The 24,038-nt window shown below is 41.0% G+C and overlaps 1 protein-coding gene and 2 long non-coding RNA genes across 22 annotated transcripts in view; 1 reads left to right on the top strand and 2 right to left on the bottom strand.

The window, feature by feature from the left end:
* LOC144690975 (uncharacterized) overlaps positions 1-24,038 on the top strand; it is a 69,348-nt gene that overhangs the window by 33,565 nt on the left and 11,745 nt on the right. For 15 of the 18 annotated variants that reach the window (XR_013579020.1, XR_013579018.1, XR_013579014.1 and 12 more), the window contains one exon: positions 17,089-17,265. This is a non-coding gene — a long non-coding RNA (uncharacterized LOC144690975). Of the gene's footprint in view, positions 1-14,602; positions 15,390-17,088; positions 17,266-17,441; positions 17,685-24,038 lie in introns of those variants that run through there. The other 3 variants (XR_013579004.1, XR_013579017.1, XR_013579006.1) reach the window with 3 other exon arrangements.
* Positions 9,746-11,896, bottom strand: LOC144690974 (uncharacterized). Its single transcript, XR_013579001.1, has 2 exons — positions 11,689-11,896; positions 9,746-11,304 (listed from the first exon to the last, which is right to left on the bottom strand). It is a non-coding gene; the product is annotated as an uncharacterized LOC144690974 (long non-coding RNA).
* The window catches only part of parn (poly(A)-specific ribonuclease (deadenylation nuclease)), a 118,430-nt gene continuing 114,520 nt past the window's right edge, over positions 20,129-24,038 (bottom strand). For all 3 annotated transcript variants that reach the window (XM_078558915.1, XM_078558916.1, XM_078558917.1), the window contains one exon: positions 20,129-20,997. Coding sequence is in view for 1 of the 3 variants with exons in the window: in XM_078558916.1 (XP_078415042.1) it covers positions 20,945-20,997 (53 nt within the window). In the remaining 2 variants the exon portion in view is untranslated. The remainder of the gene's footprint in view (positions 20,998-24,038) is intronic.

Genomic DNA, 24,038 nt, shown 5'->3' with positions numbered 1-24,038 from the left:
AAGATTGCAAGAGATATAAAGAGATATACTTGCTAACACCTACTTTAGAGTGTTGCCTAAAGTCAAGATCTACCTCCTAGAGAGGGTACAAGATGCCAAGAAGCATCTGATCATCAGACAGGAAAGACTACCTGAGTAGTCAGTGGCAGCAGTGGCTGTCCCTTGATTCGAGGATGACAGCTACTCAGGATCGCAGGTTTCTGCCATGAGTCTTCATGTAATGGAATAGGCCAATTCTCAAATCAACAGATCTTTTGGGCACATGAGGCAAAATGCCCCACAAGGTAGTGGGATCCTGAGTGCAGGATTTGCTTCCTTTTCATTCCTTCTCTGCTGCTGGCTCTGCCTCATCAAGATGTTGTGACTCAAAGCGTGATGTAGCTCGATGGACAAGTTGTCGCCTTTTTGAATGATTGGTAGCAAGCTCCTTCCAGTCATTAATATCAAAGCTGTCATGATTCAAGGAGAGTTTCTGAGTGTCTTTGAGGGGTTTTCTTTGTCCTCTCCGGAAGTGGCCATTTGAGTGTTGCAACAACATGACCTGGCGGGGGAGATGCTTTTCGGCCATTCGGATAGAGTATCCAAAGTTAATTTTGCAGGTGTTTTGCCCATACGCTTCAAGGACAGGATGTTTGTTTGACATTTGTCCCATTGAATCCACTCTTATGCATCACTGATACACATTCCAGGTCTCACTGCAGTACAGGAACATGACGACGACAACTGCTCTGTACACTAGGACTTTTGTTGAGATTTGTTGTCAAACACTTGATGCCGTAGTTTTTAAGGAGGCTGAGCTGGCACTGATTTGGTGTTGGATCTTGTCAATGGTAGCCTTTTGGAGAGAGGTGGCTGCCAAGGTATGGGAAATGCTCAACATATTCCAGAGTTTCTCCCTTGACATATATATATTTGGCTGACCAACTGTAGGTTGATGAGAGTTTTATTTTAGCAACATTCAAGGACAGGCCGAGTTTCTTATATGCAGGATGAGATCATGAGTGGCCTGCAAATCTGGTGCAAAGTGGGCAACAACACTGCAGCCATTCAAAAACTGCAGATCATGTACGTCTGTGGTGGTCAGTTTAGTTTTAGCATGGAGGCAACTGAAGTTGAAGAGTTTCCCACCCAGGCAGTATTTAGCACTGACACCAAAGCGCAGTTGAACTTTGATCAGGCCAATAGCCACTGTCAGGTAGCTTGGGACTATCTCACAGCCTTGCTTGCCATCAGTCTGGATTTTGAAGGTGCCTGTTTCAGATCTCCCACTCAAGACATTTGCAGTCATATCATGATAAAGTAATTGCAGAATTGTGAAGAAGTTTCTTGGAGGTCCAACTCTCTGGAGCACGATTATCACAGCCTCATGATTTACTAAGTCAAACGCTTTGGTCAAGTTGGTAAATGCAATGATGAGTTCCTAGTGTTGTTCTTGCCATTTTTCTTGGATTTGTCTGGTAACAAAGGCCATGTCAGAGGTTCCTCTGAAAGGTCTAAAGCCACACTGTGTCAGTGTCTCTGGGAGGATTTCCTCATCCACAGGAAATAGGCAACTCAGGAGAATCTGGGTCAAGATTTTCGCTGCTATGGACAGCATGATTTATCTCACTTCTTGAAGGTAGTTACAATTGCTGCATCCCTGAATGGGTGACCTTCACGGCTTCAAAAAAGCTTTGCATAGTATGATGCTCAGCATATTGTTGGATCTCTCAGTTTCGCTTCCCACATTTTCTTTATCTTCTGGATCTGTCTTTGGGCATCAGCCTTGAGCTGTTGACTTGCAGCCATGGGTTGTTCTGCCAGGCAATGAAGGCTGCTCTTTTTTATTCTAGGTCACATACTTCAGCATCATTTTCATTGACTAGTTCTAGTGATGTTGATGCTCGAACCCAATGGTCTTGGCACAGGAGTCTTCTACAGCTGACTCCATTTGATCCTACTGTTCTGGAATGGAGTTGGACGTGTGACGATTTTCCAGATTAGTTGCGAGCTGCACTTGGAATTTCTCTCTTCAGTCAGGCTGCTTTAGGGTTGAAACGTTGATCTTCTTCCTCTTGGATTTTAAGCCTTGTGGTGTCTTGGTCGTAGGTGGACATCTGGAAGAGCTCAGAGCCCAACCTCATGCTTTAAAATGGTTACTGATCTGCATTGAACTGTATTACATTGAAAATTCTAGTTAATATTACCATTCAGAATCAAGATGACCATTATCTTCCTTCAGAAATGTGATCAGGTTGTTCATATGATAACTTGACATTGGATACAGGCGAGTTTGACTGAATTTCTTTTGAAAATTTACTGACCTCTTAAAATTTCTCTTTGGATTTTGCAAATGCACTTATCAACATTTAGGCAATTTCTAAAGTGAAACACCGTGGAATGCTGCAATACATATAAGCAGTGTTTTGCTTAGAAACTTAGGGTTATCTCCTGAAATTTAATAAGGTGGCGAAAGATAAATAAATTACTTGAACTGTTACTTAGAACTCTGACTCCAGCTATAATGTTTTGAATTCTCTGTACACTAGAAATAGTTGCCAACAATATTGCAAGGAGACATCCACTTAAATATTTCAATATAGCATCTCACACAATACTTAAGTATGAATCTGCTAATCAAATGTATTCTATGACAGACAAGAAGTCATTGCTTGTAACGATGTAAGAGCTGTCACTGCCTCAACCCTCATCTTTTATATGTATGCAGCTTTAGACACCTTTTTAAAAATGAAAGGCTCCTCTTCCTTTCCTGAAGAGTGATCTATGGCAGGTACAGTTCCATAAGTGACAATGCCTCTCTGGTTCCTTACCAAACCAATGGAAATAAAGAGGAGAGATGCAAAGCAGGCTGTCAACTCACTCTCACCCAAAGTCAAGGTCAACCCCAGTGGTTCTGAAATTACTCGGGGGCTATAACTTCAGCAGAATTCCCACCTCCAGGGAAATGATATAAATGCTGGAAATGGCTTTTCGCTTGGAGGGGCAGATGGATCGGTTAATAAATAGTTGCTCACAAAGGAAGAGCATGGAGTTTCATTAAGGGGCAGTAGGCCATATCAAAACTAAGTCTTGGTCTTTGCAATACACTAGTCTTGGATGCAATAAGTATTTCATGAACATCAGAGAGTAAAAGACCACAATTTAAACTGCCTGCAGGGAACAAGGAACATTATTGTTCAGCTGAAGCAATGCTCACTGATGACTGTTTGCAATGTAATCTTTAAAAAGTTACATCCTACAAAAGCTTGTCCCTTTTTAAAAAATAAATTGAAACAGTTGGCAAGAATGCGTTAACCACAGCAACATTTTTGGACAAGATTTCTGCCACACTTTGCAACTTCTCATGTCTAATGGTTGCCTGCATTACTTGTCTACATGCACACACTTAAGCACTGATAGCAGCCAAGGTTTTACAAGCATCGGCCAAGTAAGTAAAACCGGAGAAGTTTTTGACTGCTTTTCTGATGTGTAATGATAGAGACTAATAGCCACTGACTCACTCTGTGGGTCTCTGCCAACATGCCCATGTTCCCTTTCGAGTAGGTGAATTCAGGTCACAGCAAAGTAAATACTGTAGTTGCAGAATCTCCCGAGGAGTGGTGGAATGCATTTGCTTTCAGACTATAAAAATGCCTGACTTATGGGTTGACTCACTGTTCCGATCCTTGGAAGAATAATCCACAACTGCATTTTGAGTTCTAAAAGATCTTTAAAAAAAAACGTTTAACAAGCAGCCACCTTTCCCTGTCTCTTCTATATTTATCATCTTGGAACAAACAGCCTTTAAAACGTTGAATGAACATATAGTAATGCAACGGGCTGCAAGGGGCAGAATAGATTTATATTGTGTGAGACATCGACTGTGGCTGGGTGTTTGAATGGCGTCACCTGTTAGTAAGATCTGGAAGTTTTTACATTTTTGGTGGCAAGTTACTGGAAATGCAAGCTGATCATGGCACAAGGGGAAATGTTGCATCTGGGACCCGAGTGAAAAAGACAAGCAACTGGGGATCTCTCTAACCAAATCAGATTGAAGGATTGTGAAATCAACAATACAAGATCTGAGGAAGAAGTGTAAACTTAAATGGGTGGGTGAATTCAACATGAAATTTAAACTAAATAAGGGGGGGGGGGGGGGCGGGGGGGGCGGTCTGGAAAGGGGATATGTAGGCTTACAAAGCAAAAGGACATGGTAGCCTTGCAGGGCAGCTATTTAGGTCATGATACCCAGAGATTGACAAAGGGACAGAGTGTACAAACATTAAAAAATGCAGCAAATAGGGTCAAAGGAAAAAAAATGGTAAAAAGGCAAAATTAATAGCTCTTTACTTAAATGCACACAATATTCGGAACAAAATAAATGAATTAATGGCACAAAGAGAGATAAATGTGTATGATCTTATAGTATAGCCATTACAGAGACGTGGTTAAAGGAGATCAAAGCTGGGAACTAAATATTCAGGGGTATTTGGCTTTTTGAAAGGACAAGCAGGAAGGGTGGTGGGGTAGCTTTGTTAGTAAGAGATGGAATAAGTACAATAGCAAGAAAGGATCTTGGATTGGAAGAATCCATATGGGTGGAGGTAAGAAACAACAAGGGGAAGATGACACTGGTGGGGGTAGTCTATAGGCCCCCTGACAGTAGCTATACTGTAGGACAGAGAATAAATCAGGAGATAAAGAGGGTGTGTAAAAAAGGCAGTGCATTAATCATGGGTGACTTTAATCTTCATGTAGATTGAGAAAATCAAATTGGCAGAGGTAGACACGAGCAAGAATTCATAGAGTGTATTTGGGACAGTTTCTTAGAACAATATGTTATGAATCCAACCAGGGATCAGGCTATTTTGGATCTAGTAATGTGTAATAAGGCAGGCTTAATAAATGATCTCAGAGTAAAAGATCCCCTAGGAAACAGTGATCATATTATGGTAGAATTTAGCATTCAGTTTGAGAGCAAAAAAGTCAGAAACAACTGTGCTAAACTTAAATAAGGATAATTACAATGGAATGAGGAGAGAGTTGGCTGGAGTGGACTGGGAAAGGAGTTTAGCAGAAAAGACAGTTGATGAACAATGGCAGACGTTTAAGAAAATCGTTCCTGACTCACAACAAAGATATAGCCCTGTGAGGAAGGAGGATTCAACCAACCATGATTAACCAAGGAAATGAAGGACAGTATCAAATTGAAAGAAAAAACATACAATGTGGTAAAGATTAGTGGTAAGCCAAAGCATTTGGAAAGTTTTAAAAATCAACAAAAGATGACCAAAAAAAAAGAGGGAGAAAATAAACTTTGAGGGTAAACTAGCAAGTAATATAAAAACAAACAGCAAGAGCTTCTTTAAATATATAAGAAAGAGAGAGGCCAAAGTGAACATAGGCCCCTTAGAGAATGAGTAAGGGGAAATAATAATGAGGAACCAGGAAATGGCAGAGGATTTGAATAAATACTTTGTTTCAGTCTTCATGGTAGAAGGTACTAATAGCATTCCAAAAATACTAAATAATCAAGGGGCAAAAACGGGGAAGGTAAGAAATACAATAACTATCACTAGAGAAAAAGTAATGGTGCTAAAGGCCGATAAGGCCCTTGGATCTGATGGGCTGCATCCTAGGATATTTAAGGAAATAGCTAGAGATAATGGATGCACTGGTAGTAATCTTCCAAGAATCCTTAGATTCTGGAAAAGTCCCAGAGAATTGGAGAACGGCCAATGTAACACCCTTATTCAAAAAAGGGGAGAAAAAAAAAACAGGTAACTATAGGCCAGTTAACTTAACATCTGTCATTGGGAAAATGTTGGAGTCTATTTTAAAGAATGTAATAGCAGAGCATTTAGAAATACATAATCTAATCAAGCAGTGTCAGCATTGCTTCATGAAGGGGAAATCATGCCTAACAAATTAGAATTCTTTGAGGAGGGAACCAGCAGGATAGATAAAGGGGAACTAGTAGATGTAATATATTTGGATCTCCAAAAGGTGAAAAGGTACCACACGTAAAGCTACTTAATAAGATAAGAGCCCATGGTGTTAGGGGTAGTATATTAGCATGGATAGAGGATTGGCTAACTAATAGAAGACAGAGAGTTGGGATAAGGAGGGCATTTTCGGGATGGCAACCTGCAATTAGTGGAGTGCCACAGGGATCAGTGCTGGGGCCTCAATTATTTACAATATATATTAAATGACTTTGATGAGGGAAGTGAATGTACTATCGCCAAGTTTGCAGATGACACAAAAATAGGTGGGAAGGCAAGTGGTGAGGATGACATGAGTCTACAGAGGGATATAGATAGGTTAAGTGGGTGGGAAAAAACTTGACAGATGGAATATAATGTGGGAAAATGTGAGGTTATGCACTTTGGGAGGAAGAATAGAGGAGCTGAATATTATTTAAATGGAGAAAGTCTGCAGAAAGCTGCAGCACAGGGATTTGGGGGTTCTTGTGCATAAATCCCAAAAGGTTAACATACAAATTCAGCAGGTAATAGGGAAGGCAAATGGAATGTTGGCTTTTTTTTCAAAGGGAATGGAGTAGAGAAATAGGGAAGTCTTTCTAAAACTATACAAGGCACTAGTTAGACCACACCTAGAATACTGTGAACAGTTTTGGTCCCCTTATCTAAGGAAAGATATACTGGCATTGGAGGCAGTCCAGAGAAGGTTCACTAGGTTGATCCTGGGTATGGAGAGATTTTCTTACGAGGAGAGGTTGAGCCTGTACTCATTGGAATTTAGAAGAATAAGAGGCGACCTTATTGAAACATATAAGATTCTTAGGTGGCTTGACAGGATAGATGCTGAGAGGTTGTTTCTCCTTGTGGGAGAGTCTAGGATCAGAAGGCATAATCTCAGAGTAAGGGGGCACCCATTTAAAACAGAAATGAGGAATTTCTTCTCTGAGGGTAGTGAATCTGTGGAATTCTTTACTGCAAAAGGCTGTAGAGGCTGGGTTGTTAAGTATATTCAAGGCTAAGATAAGCAGATTTTTAATCAGTAAGGGAGTCCAGGATTATGGGGAAAAGGCAGGAAAGTGGAATTAAGGATAATCAGATAAGCCATGATCTCATTGAATGGCGGAGCAGACTCGATGGGCCGAATGGCTCCTACGTCTTATGGTCTTTCGAAAAAGAAAAATACAGGGAACGAATGAATGGATTGAGGGCGAAAGAAAAAGAAAAACCCGTTGGAAATTTGACAATTTTAAAAAATCTCCCAACAATTAGAATCTGAAGGAATGAAAATCCCCTCGTAACAGTTAATTATCAATGCCAGAGAGGTTGACTCAGAGTAATTAACACTTCACTAAAACATTACTGAGGATGGAATAAGATCTAACTTTTCGTTGAGAGCTTCAGTTCATATCTACCTTACAAATGCAACAACTGCATGCCATCTGATGCATTTCATTGGTGAGGCGCAGCAAGATGCAATTAACAGTGAGCTGCAGAATTTGCCCTTTGTCTGAAATTTCTGTGCAATTAGCGCATGAATAATGGCAAGTGCCATCAGGCTCACTGGTATTTTAACAGGAAATTCTGGGATGGAACATTGAACAACATAAGTCAAATGAAAAGCGGTAAAACAAATACCAAGTTATGGCTTCGAATACATACTTTTGTAATTGTATGGGAGAGGAAGCAGAGAGGAGACTAGAAATGGATAAATATTCTGGAATTTTGCTTGGTTTACTATGGGTCGTTTATAAATACATTTTTCTCATAAGATTAAACGTATAGCACAGCTTCCACTGTTGGGACAATTTCGGATCAATCTCGTCACGGTGAATGGCCTTTTTCCAATTTTTAGAAGGTATTCTTCATGTATTTGTTCAATTCTCCTGTTGTTCACATCTAATTGAAATTAAAAAATGGTAGCCACATTAATATGTTTACGATATGAGAACACTGCATTAGTCCAATGTTAACATTGCCTCCCACTTAAGAAAAATAAATATTTGCATTTATGTATGGCACCTTTCACAGGGCATCCCAAAGTGCATTACTGCCAATGAAGCACTTGGGAATGCAGCAGCCAATCTGCACATAACAAGCACCCATAAAGAGTAATAAATGACCAGATCATCTGATTCAGTGATGCTGATTAAGAGATAAATATTGGCCAGGGAGAAATGTTCTTCGAAATTGTGCCTTGGCATCTTTTACATCTACCCAAAAGGGCACACAGGGCTTTGTTTTAACATCTCATCCAAAATTAGCTGAGATAACTCGTTTAAATTGCTGGAATAGTGCTTGTATCCACAGCTTTCTGACTCAAGACACTAGAGCACTACCATGGAGCCACAATTACACCATTAATTACATCCGATTAACCAGGAAACTAAATTGTATGAAACAAGATAGCAGAAAACTGAACTATACAAAGTCTGCACACACATTCTTCTTGGATCACAGCAAGCTGCTGTCATAGGGACAGAATTCTAGCTTAATCATCAGGGAAGACAGAAGATACCCAATTACAAGGCAATGAAATGTGAAACATAAACAGAAAATTCTGGAAGTACTCATTGGGTCAGGTAGCGTCTGTGGAGAGAAAAACAGAGTCAGTGTTTCAGGTTAGTGACCTTTCCTCAGAATTGAAAAAAAAGGTTACAGACAGAACAGGTTTTGAACAAGTACAGGGGCGGGGGCGGGTTAGAACAAAAGGAAAGGTCTGCGATAGGATGGAAAGAAGGAATGATTAAATGAACAGCAGAATCATTGCCAACATCTTCTGTTCAAAAAAAGTGAGCAGTGGTTATGATCTGAAATATTGAAATATGCTACTGCATTTCCAAGCCTATCATTGGTTGTAATGCAGTGTGGGGTGCCCTTAAGTTGTGAAAGGCACCATATATAAATGCAAGTATTCTTAAGTGGGAAGTAAAATATTGAATTCGATAAGATGCAAGGTGGCTAGAAATATCAATGGAAAAGGGGAACATATACGTGAGCAGAAACAAAATATTCTGTACGTTCACAAGTCAAGTCAGATCACACTTTAAAACCACATTTTAATAAGTGGAGCTCCCAGGAGTACAGCACAGAGTGCGGGTTCGATGGCAGAACTGAGGCTAGGTTTGTGAATTTCTCTGGAATTATGCAATCTCTACTGTAACCCATCTGCTGCAACATTGGACAATATTATTTCCTGAGGTCCCATCCAGCAGAGCAAGATGCATTATTACTGCCATTCTAAAACAGTATTCATCCATCACATCACGCAGGCCTCAAAGTAGAAGGCAACAAAATAGTTTCTGCAGGTTTATCATACCTTTAGAGTCCGTGCTTGCAGATTTTTGGATATTTATTAATTGGAAGGTAACAATCAAATCACGGGCATTATTATTTGCTGTTTCCTGTATACTGAGGTCAGCAGCACCTATCTCGACTTTCCAATGAAGGAGTTACAATTATCAGCTGCAGTTAGAAAGATATAGAAAAAGCACAATCTTATAGAGGTTGAGTTATTCTAATCTTATTCCACTTTGGTGCAGAATTCCTCTGCAGGGCCAAGAAATTACACCAGTAAACAGCCCAATAATTTAATCTTGTACTTCTTAAAAATAAAAATGAAGAACATTGGAGGTTGTGCCAACCTTTAATTAACACACTGGCAGCCAAAAACACAAATTTCTTAGTTTGAAAATCAAAGATCCTGGCATATTCCTGCAGTTTTGATGCTACTAGCTAATTGGCAGAATCAAAGTGGTAAAATACACATCTGGGGACAATGCATATGTACCGTTTGTGGCCTTTATTGCTTTCATTTCCACAAATTATTTCACAGTCTTCATAAGAGAGCACATCTGTAATCATGGCTGTACAGATGGAGGCCCGTTTATATTTCTTCAGCCTCATGCTTCATACGTCAATAATCCCTGTTGATAAAAACTGTTTAGTATGTGCCAGACAGCCACTAGTGGCTTCTGTGTTTCACACCAGAATATCACCTGCTAACTGGATCATTGCATTGAAATGCACTGGTTATCATGGCTTATACTATAAAATGTGACCTGTGGGAGTTCACATACACAAAGTCCCTCTGGTGTTTTATTCCTTGCAATTTTTGCACAAGTGTCTTAATCAAAAAAACGCTTTTGAGCCTGTATCATGCAGCAAATATTCCACAACAAAAAGATTTCTGGATTGAGATCAATACTGGAGAGGGGTTACATAAAAATAACGTTGATGTTGGCATTATGTTAAGATAGTACTGAGAGTGTAAAACACAGAGGACAACTGAAGTTCTTTGCAACCATTATCTAAACTCTAGGTTGAAATTACAAGTTTGAAATTCTTCCCATGTATCAGTTATTTATTAACAACTGTTTTGGATTTCCTGTGGAACTGCTCACACTAAGTCAGACAATATGTTTTATAAGAAAATAGTCTTAGCTTGTGTATTGTCGTATTGCTAAGGTATATCTATGTTTCCTTATGGCTTCAAAGTATAATTGTTGTTAAGTAAACACCGGGTGAGGTCAATGTTTAAAAACACCTCAGGCTGCAGTTCAGAACCTAGGCTTCCTCTCCCCTAAATAACATGACTGATGGGATGAGTCAGGGATCACAGATATTGTGGTTCCTGTCTCAGTAAGGGTATTATCAATTCCTGAGGATTTTGTGTACATTCCAAATTACAGCCTTATTTCTTTTCTAAAAATTTTTTTTTTCAAAAGTGTGACACAAATGTGATGGGCAAGAATTACACACACTTGACGTAGTTTTCCTTTTTCATAAATAGCACGATGCCATCTCCTGTCCGTTAATCTGACTAGGCAAAGAATCAAAGGCTGACGGGATGCAGAAAATCTCTGCCACGGTTTTTGTAATAAAGCAACATACTTGCGTTTGTGCGCTTTTTTTTTGCTGATCAATGTATATTGATCAAAATTATATAATCAATGATTAATAATATCCACATTGGACAATTGTGATTCATAAAGATCAGCTGCAGCTGATTACCAGAAAAAAAAAACAAATTTGCATAACTAAAATATACAATGTGTTTTTGTCCCAATCTTCTCTGATGCAATATTATAATTTTCAGATATTTACAGACTGTTATGTGAAAAATATATTTGGCCACCATGGGATTAAACCTTAAAACATTGAGATTTTATTTGATAGCGTGGAAAAGAAAAAATAAATTTCCTTTTTATTATCAGCTATGAAAATGCTACGGATTTCATTCTGGAACAATGCTGACAATACACATTCCACCCAACCAACATCAACTGACTCCATTAACATTTGCGTGAGGATCTAGGCTTCCCACTGTTTCCAACGGCGAATCCTGCAAGAATAACCACAGGGACAAAAGTTTATTAGGTCACCAGGCTTTACGCTTCCCAAGTGCTGCAGACAGTAACATCTCCAGTCCCTGATCTGACTTCCAGTTGAGTCATAACATCCAAAACACCAACCCTTGTTATAAAGCTCTTAGTTCAAACACTTAATGTCAGCAGCTTTCAGGCTACATTTTAGAGACAGACTTGCATTTACATAGGGTCTTTCACCATGTCAGGGCTCACAAAGCACTTTACAGCAATGAATTACTTCAGAAACGGAGCCATGTTGTAATGTAGGAAACACCAATTTGTGTACAGTAAGCTCCCAAGTGTTTTGACCAGATGATGTTTTTTTTTTTTAAAATGATGTTTTGAAAGATAAGTATTACCCAGAACCCCCTCGCTTTTCCTCGAATAGTGTCATCGGATCCTTTACATCCATCCGGAGAGCAGGTGAGTGTTCATTTTGAAATCCTATCTGAAAGACGTGATGTTGCACGCACCGAGCCTTAAGGGACACTTATTTTGTAGGTTTTAACTGAGGGCGGAGTGGAGTTTTCAACACACAAATTCAACGATCTGCATTGAGCAGCACATTTTATCAGTGAATGGAACCAACCAGCTGTAAAAGTAGTCTGAACCCAGGGCCACTTCTGATGTTATCACAGCACCACCCACAACAGAGAATGCAATTACCAACACCAGCTAGCGAGTTATTAAAGAACATGTCATTTTTAATTAGCCTGTAGTTCATGAATAACTCCCAAGATCTCAACCTTCTGAGGAAACCCAGTAGTGTATAGGACTGGTCAGCATCTCATATCCCAGGGTCATCAGTCATTCAAATCCACCTACCAAAATAAGGCAACTTGGGTCAGACTCAGAGGTCTACAGCACAGAAAAAGGCCCTTTGGCCCATCATGTCTGCGCCAGTCAAACAAGTACCTAACTATTCTAATCCCATTTTCCAGCACTAGGCCCATAGCCTTGTATGCCATGGCATCGCAAGTGCACATCCAAATACTTCTTAAATGTTACGAGGGTTTCTGCCTCTACCACCTTTTCAGGCAGAGAGTTCCAGATTCCCACTATCCTCTGGGTGAAAAAATTCTTCCTCACATCCCCTCTAAACCTCGTGCCCCTTACCTTAAATCTATGCCCCCTGGTTATTGATCCCTCCACCAAGGGGAAAAGTTCCTTCCTGTCTAGCCTATCTATGCCCCTCAATTTTATACACCTCAATCATGTACCCCCTCAATCTCCTCTGCTCCAAGGAAAATAACCCCAGTCTATCCAATCTCTCCTCACAACTAAAACTCTCCAGCCCAGGCAACATCCTGGTATGTTCATCTCCTCTGCACTCTCTCTAGTGCAATCACATCCTTCCTATAATGCAGATTCCAGAACTGCACGCAATACTCTAGCTGTGGCCTAACCAGCATTTTATACAGTTCCAGCATAACCTCCCTGCTCTTATATTCTATGCCTCGGCTAATAAAGGCACATATCCTATATGCCTTCTGAACCACCTTATCTACTTGTCCTGCTACCTTAAGGGACTGGTGGACATGCACACCAAGGTCCCTCTGATCCTTGGTACTTCCCAGGGTCCTACCATTCATTGTGTATTCCCGTGCCTTGTTTGTCCAAGTGCATCACCTCACACTTATCCGGATTAAATTCCATTTGCCACTGATCAGCCCATCTGACCAGCCCGTCTATATCCTCCTGTAATCTAAGGTTATCCTCCTCACTATTTACCACCCCGCCAATTTTCGTGTCATCCACAAACTTACTGATCAACCCTCCTACATTCAAGTCTAAATCGTTTATATATGCCACAAACAGCAAGGGACCCAACACCGATCCCTGTGGAACCCCACTGGACACAGTCACAAAAACACCCCTCAACCATCACCCTCTGCCTCCTGCCACTCAGCCAATTCTGTATCCAATTTGCCTTGGATCCCATGGGCTCTTACCTTTGTTATCAGTCTCCCATTCGGGACCTTATCAAAAGCCTTGCTGAAGTCCAAGTAGACGATGTCAAATGCATTGCCCTCATCTACACACCTGCTCACCTCTTCGAAAAACTAAATCAAATTGGTCAGACATGACCTCCCGTTAAAAAAACCATGCTAACAGTCTTTGATTAATCCCTGCCTCAAGTGTGGATTAATTCTGTCCCTCAGAATTGCTTCCAATAGTTTCCCCACCACTGAGGTTAGACTGACTGGCCTGTAGTTCTCTGGTTTATCCCTTCCTCCCTTCTTGAATAATGATACCACATTGGCTGTCCTCCAGTCCTCTGGCATCTCTCCTGTGGCCAGAGAGGTATTGAAAATTATTGCCAGCACTCCTGCTATCTCCTCCCTTGCCTCACTCAACATTTCATCCAGGCCTGGAGATTTATCTACTTTTAAGCCTGCCAGACCACTTAGAACCTCCTCCCTTTCTATGCTAATTTCATTATATCAATGTCCTCCTGCCTGATTTCCATACCCTTGTCATCCCCCTCACTTGTGAACACCGACACAAAGTATTCATTTAGAACCCTACCTATGTCTTCTGGCTCCAGACACAAATTACCACTATGGTCCTTAATGAGCCCTACTCTGTCCCTAGTTATCCTCTTACTCTTAATGTACTTGTAAAATAACTTTGGATTTTCCTTTATTTTACCTGTCAATATGTTTTCATGCCCCCTTTTTGCTCTCCTAATTACCTTTTTAAGTTCCCCCCTACACATTCTATACTCTAGTTCTCAGCTGGGCTGCTCGCACTAGTTGAAACTGTGCCTCCATCCAGGCAATAACTACAGTAGTTGCTCTTGGATAGAGGCTGCAGAAAATTATTCTCATAACCCATGAAAATCTTGTTCTGGCCCAGAGGTAAGTAAACAAGAGGCAAGACCCAGACCACAAGGGAAGAAAGAGAGAGGTACCACTAAAAATACAGCAAGCCAGCAAACTCTTAAAACACTTCAGGTGTTTTGTAGAAATCAGACACAATTTACCTTCAGTTGGAAGCTGTCCCCATGTCAAATATCATCGAAAGCCAGCACACATATAAGGAACGACAGGGGACCAATAAGTGGTGCTTGGGAAACTTTTGAGGTGATAATGCAAGGGAGGGAAAAGAAGCCACTAGTGGAGATGCCCTGGCTGTGTTCAAACAGGTAGGAATGAAATCATTGCAAGGGTAGTCCCATGAGGCTGGACGACAGAGGAGGTGATAGAGGAGGGCAGCAGTGCTGAACTGGATCAAAGTTGCAGAGATCTCATAGAAGACAAAGGGCTGAATTTTATAAAGGTGACAGGGGTCCCACCGCCAGGACTGGAAGTGGTGGGGGGAGGGGGTGGGAAATCAAACTCACTTCAGCAGACAGTAAGACCTGGTGCCACATTTTCCACCCCAAGAGCTTCTGGCCCAGTCAGATGGTTGGGCACCCTCAAAGTCAGAGAAGTGGGGTCTGGGGACGCCATCACTGGAATGCCTTTTGGAAACCCGCCGTGATGTCCTCTATCCTCGCTCTGGCCACAGAAGGTCCAGCAATCTCTCCACAGCTTGGGAGACAATGGTAATGGTGGTCAGTACCAATGCTGCACAGAAGAGGTTGGCTATCCAGTGCAGAAAGAGGACGAATGATTTCATCTTTGCCGCCAGGGTAAGGCAACCATCTCCTCACTCTAAACTCACATGCCTGAGGCTATCACACATTCACTGGCATCTCACTCACTGCCAGCTCAAGGGACACCACCACATTCTCTCTCTCACACACCCCCTCGCATCACCATCTGGCCTCCACCTCTGGAGGCTGCCTCCTCAGCCCTCACCACCTTGGGGCCACTTGCACAGATCACAAACACCCTGGGATACCCCCAATACAGCCCTTGCCCTGTAGCCTCTTCCCTTGCACTTCTCCGCCTTTCCAAAGCAAGCCCTAGCCCTGTAATCATTGAAAAGCCACCCACTGCTTTACAGCTGGTCTGGTAGGTAGATGCCTGCCCGTGAGCCCCCCTAAAGTGATGTGATGTGATGCTGCCTGCGAAGTCTGGCGCTGATGTCTGCAAAGGCTGCCCGAAGCAAGGTAGGAAAACAAACCTTGAAGTCCTGAGTGAAGTGCAGCTCGCCAGGTGCTTGTCGCTTATGTACAGTTGTGAAGCACATTGGCATGCAATCATGCCGACGTGCTTGGATGATCCAGTGCGGGTGAATGATTCCAGCTAGCAAGGCTTATAATGAGGAGATGCTAAAGTATTGAAACTAGTTTCCCAATATGCAGCAGCAGGAAATGCAGCCCACCATTGACAGGTGGAGCAGACAATTGCAAACTGGTTTCGTGAGGGCATAAAACCGATTTTTGGCTTTCACGCCGTATTGTCCGCTCATGCTGCCAAACACGTCTGCTACCTATGGGAGCGGAAAATTCCCGCCGTAATTTATGATTTTGACAGCCCGTTTTGGTTCTGTGGGAAGGGTGGAAGCCAGATGAGAAGGGAGTTTTATTAAGATAGGCATGGAGCTGACAGGTTAGTGCATATCACAGAGCATTAGAGAAGAAATGGGAGTTACAGTTGGCAGGGAGAGAGTAAGGGGCAAGATGGGGAAAAGGGAGGAAGGAGCAGAGACAACATCACAGATGGATTCAACCACAGACAGATCTAGGAACTGCTCACATGACATTGGCATGGAGGGTAAATGAGGCAGAAGGAAAAAAGCATCAGAAGGCAGAAATTGTGCTGTTTCTTATGTGTGATTTTGGCAATGAAGATCTGAAATAGCAAAATGCAGTGAGTGGAGGATGGTTACTTCATACAAATTCTGTGCATATCTTAGTCACTTACAGTAGTGCATTCTCTTGGTCAGATTAGCAGGGAAAATCACGTAATCATCTCCATTCTGGCCAGAAGAGTTGGTGTCATTACACACAATCGTCCTCATTCCCTTTTAGCATTTTAAAATCATGATCTCCATTACAAGATTGTCAGCTGTTCAGATTTTACATTTGGAAACTTTCACTAAATTAGATCAGGACAGAACAAATGATGATCCAAAGCAGATGATCTAAGTTTTACAGCTAGCACCTCACCAATGTGGGTGGAGACCAGAACTTTACAAAAGGTAACAAAGGGTATGATATTACCAGATTCTGACTACTGTATTCCAACCAAGGCTGCAGCATTCCCAAAATGTTGATTGGTACTTTGGTGAACTCAGCCTACCTGTACTCTAATGCAGGAAATTCAATGAATTAAAATGCATCACAAACAAAAAGCGTTTCAACAATACTGCTCAAAATAACTTCCAAATACAATTGTAAAAATTTCATTAAAGGTCTCAGAAGCAGGAATTGGGAAGTTGCAGTCTTAATCTGTTTCGACCCAAAGTCTGGTGCCCAGTCATGTGGCTCATTAATAATTTTTTCTTGCTGGTCCATAACAGCTAGCAACGTGTCAGCTTGACAAACACTCTCATAACTAGTGGCACCCAGACATGTCTCAGAGACTTAAAAGGGTCTATTTTACCTTGAGAAAATATCAAGCAACTATCAGACAGCTGGTAATACTTACCCACAACTGCCCGACAACCACTTTTAACAATTGATTTCTGAAGCAAGTGACTCCATTGGGTCATGATCAACAAAAGGCATTAATCCTCCTACAGCTGATTAACTGGCATTGTAACAGTAACAATTTAAGCATTTTAGTATACCTTAAAATTAAATTGGAGCATTCAATAGAATGCAAAAATTTTCCCATCTCGGCAATATTTTCTTCTTTGGACAGCTATTCTCTTCCAAGCTTCCCTACAACAGTGTTGTTCCAATAGGATTTTGACACTCACCAAACCTGTGGTGATCAGATCACCGTATTTGCCACATGATTCAAAATATATGCAAAGCATGGGGTGAATCTTGTAACAATCTCCCAGAGATGAACTGGGATTGAGGGACAGGACTAAAGGTGAGCAGTGATGCACTGTGACAGCAGCTGTCAAAGAATAATTTTTGTAGCAGCAACTAACCACTGCACAGCATCCAGTTGTGATGCAGCAACTAAAATATTTCAAGACGTTTTCACTTCCTTAATGGAACCCGACTACAGTTTTATTTTAATGTTAAGGATTGTTTCTCCTGCAGAAATTTCTACTTACTATTGACACAGCCACAGATTTTGTCAGAGGCTGGAACCCCGTCCTCAGTGGAATGGGCTGCTGCAGGATCCTAATGTCCATTTGATTTAAATCTCTCACCTGATGAAAAGCATCAATTGGCCACATGGCAAGTGGCAAGCACCTTGGGCCACACTGCTGTACGAGACGCAAGTTCACGCAAGACTTGCTTTTATACTTCAAAATAAAAAGACAAGAAACTAAAACAGTGGAAAATATTATTGTAAACTTACTCAGATAGCAACGTCCAGCATCCCAAGCAGTGAATATGGAGGGCAAACATTCCCCAACGTTATAAGAAAACTTGCAAAATACGTGAAAATCTTTTCTTATAAAATGAATACTGTGAAAGATTTGGAATGCCTGCTGATAAATGGGTTAAAAATTTTTCACAAAGCAAAACACACTTAACTTCACAGTAAACCTTTCCGTTTCTGGGGAAAATTTAACAAACTCAAGAAAAGGTTAGTACTTCCATACGAACACAAGTCTACCGTTTAAAAAAAATTATAATTCACGTTTTGCAGATTCTGATTTTATAACTCAGCTTCATAATCTGAATATTTTTACAGATGTATGAGCAAAGAAAGAAGATTCACATACAATGTGTCAATGAAATTCAGCACAGATCAAAACTGTTAATTAGTGACCCATGGTGAAAATCAGCCCAATTGCCTACTTACATTAAAGATCCTTTGACATTGAATTTAATCCCTCAAGTACTAGTTAATTCCCAGTATTTTGAGCAAAAGAAAGTGCCTAGCTATCCTTGCTAACCATCCATGGAGACATCTTCTAAGGGTTATTTTGACCTTTAACACACTGTAATCAATGTTTATGAAATGTTAATATTTTTCCTAAGCTCCACTGAGTTGGGGCTTTGTCTTTCCAGACAGGGAAAACTGTGAATATGAACTACAAAGTAAAATTGTACATCCTGTTTAGTTGGCTTTCATACACAGCTTGAAAGACCACAAACATGTGATGCATAGTGTGGGTTTCACAATATGCATAGTACTTGGTTAAAACAACACATGCGACAGCACGTTGTTTAACATATGGGTGGTGGGAGGGTCAGGATGCACTGCTACCTTTCCTGGGATTGCAGTTGCAGCTTGGACAGTCTGGGGCCGTACTTGCCCTCTCCTTTCCCGCATGAGAAAACCTGTGGGGACTTAGCATGGGTTGACAACTCTCACAGCAACGAGTTGCAGACGTCTCAACCAAGCTGATATGCGACAAGTCAAATGTGGTCGAGTGATCTTTAATATTGGATGGAGGACAACAGTGACACTAATACAAATGCAACATTATTTCAGATTTTCAACATCTGCAATAAAACAGAAAATGCTGGAAATACTTGGCAGGTCAACCAGCATCTGTGGAGAGAAACAAAGTTAATGACCCAGATCTTCCAAGCAGCTGCAATCATCATCGGATTGCCGGTGTGTTCAAAAATTCCCCTGACTTGATGCTGCTCCGCATTTCTACCAGGATCTTCCTAGCCTGTATTTCTCAGATGTGCAGTGCAGCATCCCTTGGGGAACTCTGCCACAGTGGAGTAGAGTCAGGGGAAGACATGACTTTCTCCTTTAGTTTAAATGTCCAGTCTGAATGTTAGCGAAGGGATGTTAGCAAATGAATGGGTTGGTGGGTGAGGGGGTAGGTGGGTAAGGGGTTGAGTTTAGTAAGGTGAGTGGACAGGAGGGTAGTTGGGTGGTCGGGAAAGTAGTCAGGAGGGTAGTCAGGTCAGGATGGGGTATAGTAAGGTCGGGAGGGTGTAGTCAGGTCGCGTAGTTGGGTGGGGTTGGGGGCATGGGGGGTCAATTGTGTCATGACCCAGGTGTTAGACTAAGCTTTAATCTGTCTAACATTTCCTGGGTAACTATTCAGATAAGTACCATGGAACTGTCCTAAGTCTCCGGACTCTCGACTCGGAGGGTCCCAAGGGGCAGGAGAATTGCCCGCCAGAGGTTGAAACACGTCGGGCAAATCTCATGGAGGTCGGAGTGTCAGGACTTCCACAGTGGCCAATGTGCATCTTCTGACGTATTTCCGGTCTCCAACAATCCAAAGACTGGAATATTTAGCCCAATGTTTCCAGTTGATGACCTTTCTCTCACCACAGAACCTGCCTGACTGGTTGAGTATTTGCAACATTTTGTTTTTAGTGGCACTTCAACACATTTTTCTCAAATAAAGCACAGTTAAACAATAATTTTCTAGAACAGGGATTTTTCATCTAGACATACTGTATTTACAACACAAACAGGATATTTGGCCCAACCTGTCCATTCCAAAGTTTATGCCTCACACAAGCCTCCTCCCACCTTCATCTAACACCATCAACATATCCTTCTAATCCTTTCTCCCTCGTGTTTCTCTAGCTTCCCCTTGAATATATCTACCCTAGTTGCCTCAACTGCCCCATGTATTAGGAATACCACATTCTAACCACTCTCTGGGTAAAGAAGTTTCTCTTGAAAGATCTTTTGGATTTATTAGTGACTATCTTACATTTATGGTCCCTAGCTCTGGTCTCACCCATAAGTGAAGACATCATCTCTATATCTCAAAGCTGTACACACTTTTGCACACTTGCTTCTGATCATACACTGGAAGCAGAGACCTTCAAACAAATATAGAACATGTCACTTGTAGTAAGAAAGTTGTCTTTAATTTTCCTTCATGAAATTTCAATGTTCTTCATGATACAAAAAACTTTAAATATGATACAAAACTCACCGTTGCCCCAAAAAAGAAAACGAGTCTCTTTTGCACGCACACATACATACAAGTAAAGGCTGGTGCACAATGCATCTTCTGACATACAAGGCTGAAAGCTCAGTATAGTCCATGCCAGTTAACATAAGCTAAAGGGTCACGCAACAGGGTCACTGTCCTTATTGCAAGGACGATGACAATGCTTTGGGCATCCCTTAAAAAAGATACACAAAACCTGAATGTAGAAGTCAGGTCACGTTATTGATAATAAGTCATTAGATTTACTTGAAATACAACTGATGTAATATACACACACACACACAAACATACATATATATAAAAAAAAAACAGTGCTGAACAGTGATTATTTTGTTTTGGAATCAGAAATAAACATTTCATATAGCTGGCACAAGGCAACTTCCAGTGTTGGTTGCTGCTCTAAGTCATCAGTGGTACAGGACTGGCTTGAAATGTAACTCGTGAAACTGATGACACCGATAGAAGATTCGAAATGCAATCAAACCCCATTTAATTCTCAATAAGACAAAAAACCCGACTAAAACATTTAATGTAACATTGGCTTGTGTTTGTACAGTTAAAACAAACTACTTTCTACATAAAGACTTTTTAAAGTTGTCTTGTACCACATGAAGATTGGAGCTCTTGGATCAGTATGGCTTGCAAGTGTCGCATCTGGTCACTGAGTTATCTGGAAGATACCACTTTGTTCATCCAACGTGCTTCATGTCACCACGTGTCTGGGACTTCAAACAACTTGGCCTGGGTATTTACACTGCTGCCTATTTAAAAACAAATAGATATGGTTTGCATGCAGTAAAAGATCTGCGTTAGGAAATCTTTGCCAGTTAAATATGTCGCACTAAACATTGGTAAATAGACACGGTGCCGAAATGCCATAGTACAAATCATAAGTAAATAGAACACTGTACAAGGTCACATCATCCTTACATTGCATATTTCAAGCCTTTTTAAAAAAAAATACAGCCAAACAGAAATAAATTCTCCATGCAACTTTAATTGATTGCCTGTAAACGTACCATTACTCTCCATTTCAGACAATCACAAACACTGCCATTATGCCAACACCTGCGGTAAAGGTTAGAAAAGACCTATCTTAGCAGCTCACAGCATTATAGATATACTGGCCAAGTTTCAAACAGTTATCATGCAAGCCAAAAGACAAAGTCCATTACTCTTGGTCGCATCCATTCACCACCCCACCTCTACTTTAAATTTCTCCTTTCAATCCTCCAGACCTGAAAACATTGCATACGCGAACATCGTTCCACAAAACTGCAAGAGCTCTTCAGTATCCTGCCCAAGTGGCTAATCTTTACGTGTGGCTGTATGGGCAATATCAGTCAGCCACTGCACTGGTACTTCTCAACTGTCCTCCTATACAATTCCAGCAGGGACCACTGGACTTCTCTTCTTTGGCTCGGGGAAGCTGTCATCAACAGCATTATTTCCACTGCTCTGCTAACTGAGATTAATCGGCAGCACACACCCAGGACCAAATCCAAGAGCAGGGGTGTTAGTCATGGCTCAGTGGCATCACTCTCACCTATGAATCAAAAGGTCACAGGTTCAAGCTCCACCCCAGAAAATGTAGGAGCTTGTAAGCTAACATTCCAGGGCAGTACCGAGAGAGCTCTGCACTGAGAGGCATGCTATCTTTTGGATGATGCCCCATCTGCCCTCTCAAGTGGATGTAAAAGATCCCATGGCATTGTTCTGAATAGCAGGGAAGTTCTCCGCTATGTCCTGACCAATACACCAACATCATTGAAACAGATTTGCTGGTCTTTACCATATTGCTGTTGTGAATCTTTGCTGCTCGCAAACTGGCTAGTGGCTACATTTCAAAAGAACTGTAAAGTACTTTAGGATTTCCTGGAGTTGTCAAAAGCTCTTTCGAAACACAAGTCTTTCTTTCTCATCTGGATGACTCATCAGCACTACTCCATTCAGCAGATTTTCCTACTGGTCCATCAGGGGAACAGAGTTTGATATTTTCTGCACAGTTCTAAACTATTCAACTCAATAACAACATTTTTAAAACTTGTGAAACAGTTTGGGTATTTTAAAAACTAACTGAACTTTTCCATAAGAGCTGAAATAAGTTAAAAGAGCACACATTAATCTTACCAATGCAAATTTGGAAATATGTCCATGGTAACTAAAATTGGCTACAGTCTGACAGAAATAATTAATTTTATAAAGAACAACAAACTATCTTCAATAAATGCAAGCCTCAAATTCTCAAGGCAAATGACTCTTGCACTTAAGTGTTAGACGGGGCACATAATATCAATTAAGAGTTAGTCTTCAGTGTCACTGTTCTCACTGAAGCAAAACACAATAAGAGGTTGATTTGGAGTGGGGGTGGGTTGCGTGTAGAGATTCAGGCCTGAGTCATCATCACTTTGAACTAGTCACTTAGTGTGCAGATCTGACATGGGTTGATTCAACTTGCTCCCTCAGGGCATGTGCTTTTCCTATATCATGACCACAGATCACTCAGCTAAGACATTCAATGAACCTTCCTATTGATTCCTTTGCACAGCCTGTTGGAACATCCAATACACTGGGTCATTACTTGTGATGACCAACTTTACATCTGTTGCTACAATGGTGAAAAAATTAGATGTCAACTCGAGATTCATCAATTTGATTTTATATTTCCTCTTGTATGAAAAAAAGGCACATTATTTGCTACAAGTGGATGTCCTATGTACTCATCTAAAGCACAGATAAACCATTAATGAAAGAAGTGGACTGAACATTTTGTAAAAATTATTCATTCACAGGATGTGGGCTTCGCTGGCTGAGCCAGCATTTATTGCCCATCCCTAGTTGGAATAAATATAATCCTGGGCAGCAATTTGCATGTGTATGCTGGTGAGCACATTGATATGAAGATCTCTCCAATGGAACCAGGCTTCAGGTACTTGAGAGGACTGTAAATAGTCCAAAACACACAACAGAGAGGATTTCAATCCTTATGCAAAGTCAAACCCTTTTTTATTCAGCATTTCAGATTCTCAGCTTGCACACTGGGAATTGTTTTCATTAGTCACTAATGTCAATATTGGATCATTTTTTTTCTCTTTTAATAAAGTCACAATCAGATTGAACAGCACAAAATTAGTCTCATCAAAAGTCTGGTCTGCCCTCGCAGTTGAAAAAGTTTGCGAACCCTGACTTCAAAAATAGCAGGGAGACATTTGGACTGGGGCCCTGTGAAATTGTAACCTAGCTTTGCACAAAGAATTTCCCACAATATCTAATCCTGCTATATATTAAACTGAATTCTATTTGGCCCCCTTGATATTGGGGGATTAAGGTCTTGTGGCGCAGCGGGTAGCATCCCAGTGTCTGATCCACAAGTTCCAGGTTCGAGTCCCACACCGGAACTTGATAGGCACGTTCGTAATGTGGCTAAACAAATTGATTATCAACCTGTAAATGGTAAGAGCAGGCGAGTTTCCTGGTCAGTAGCACTAAATGCATTTTTATGAACTTAGCTTCACTGCAACGGAATGCAGGTTTTCAAGATATCCAAATTATACACCAATTTTAAACCAACTTGCCAGAAACTAGTTTGATCTATTGAAATGAAGAGCAGAAAGTTCAGTTTCATTTGCAAGTTTCATTGGAAAGGACACCCTTGTAAACTTACATCACTACACTTAACTTGGGTATTAGAGAGCATACGGGCATTTTAAAATAAAGTCATTCACTCCACACAAAACTGATTAAGCATGACCTACTAATTCAAGGCATTACATTATGTGCTTTAGGTAATTTTAAGGGCAAG

The sequence above is a fragment of the Cetorhinus maximus genome, chromosome 15 (assembly GCF_964194155.1).
Source record: "Cetorhinus maximus chromosome 15, sCetMax3.hap1.1, whole genome shotgun sequence".
Lineage (NCBI taxonomy): Eukaryota > Metazoa > Chordata > Chondrichthyes > Lamniformes > Cetorhinidae > Cetorhinus > Cetorhinus maximus.
Note: the sequence above shows the minus strand (reverse complement) of the source record. Positions and strands in the feature narration are given on the sequence as shown.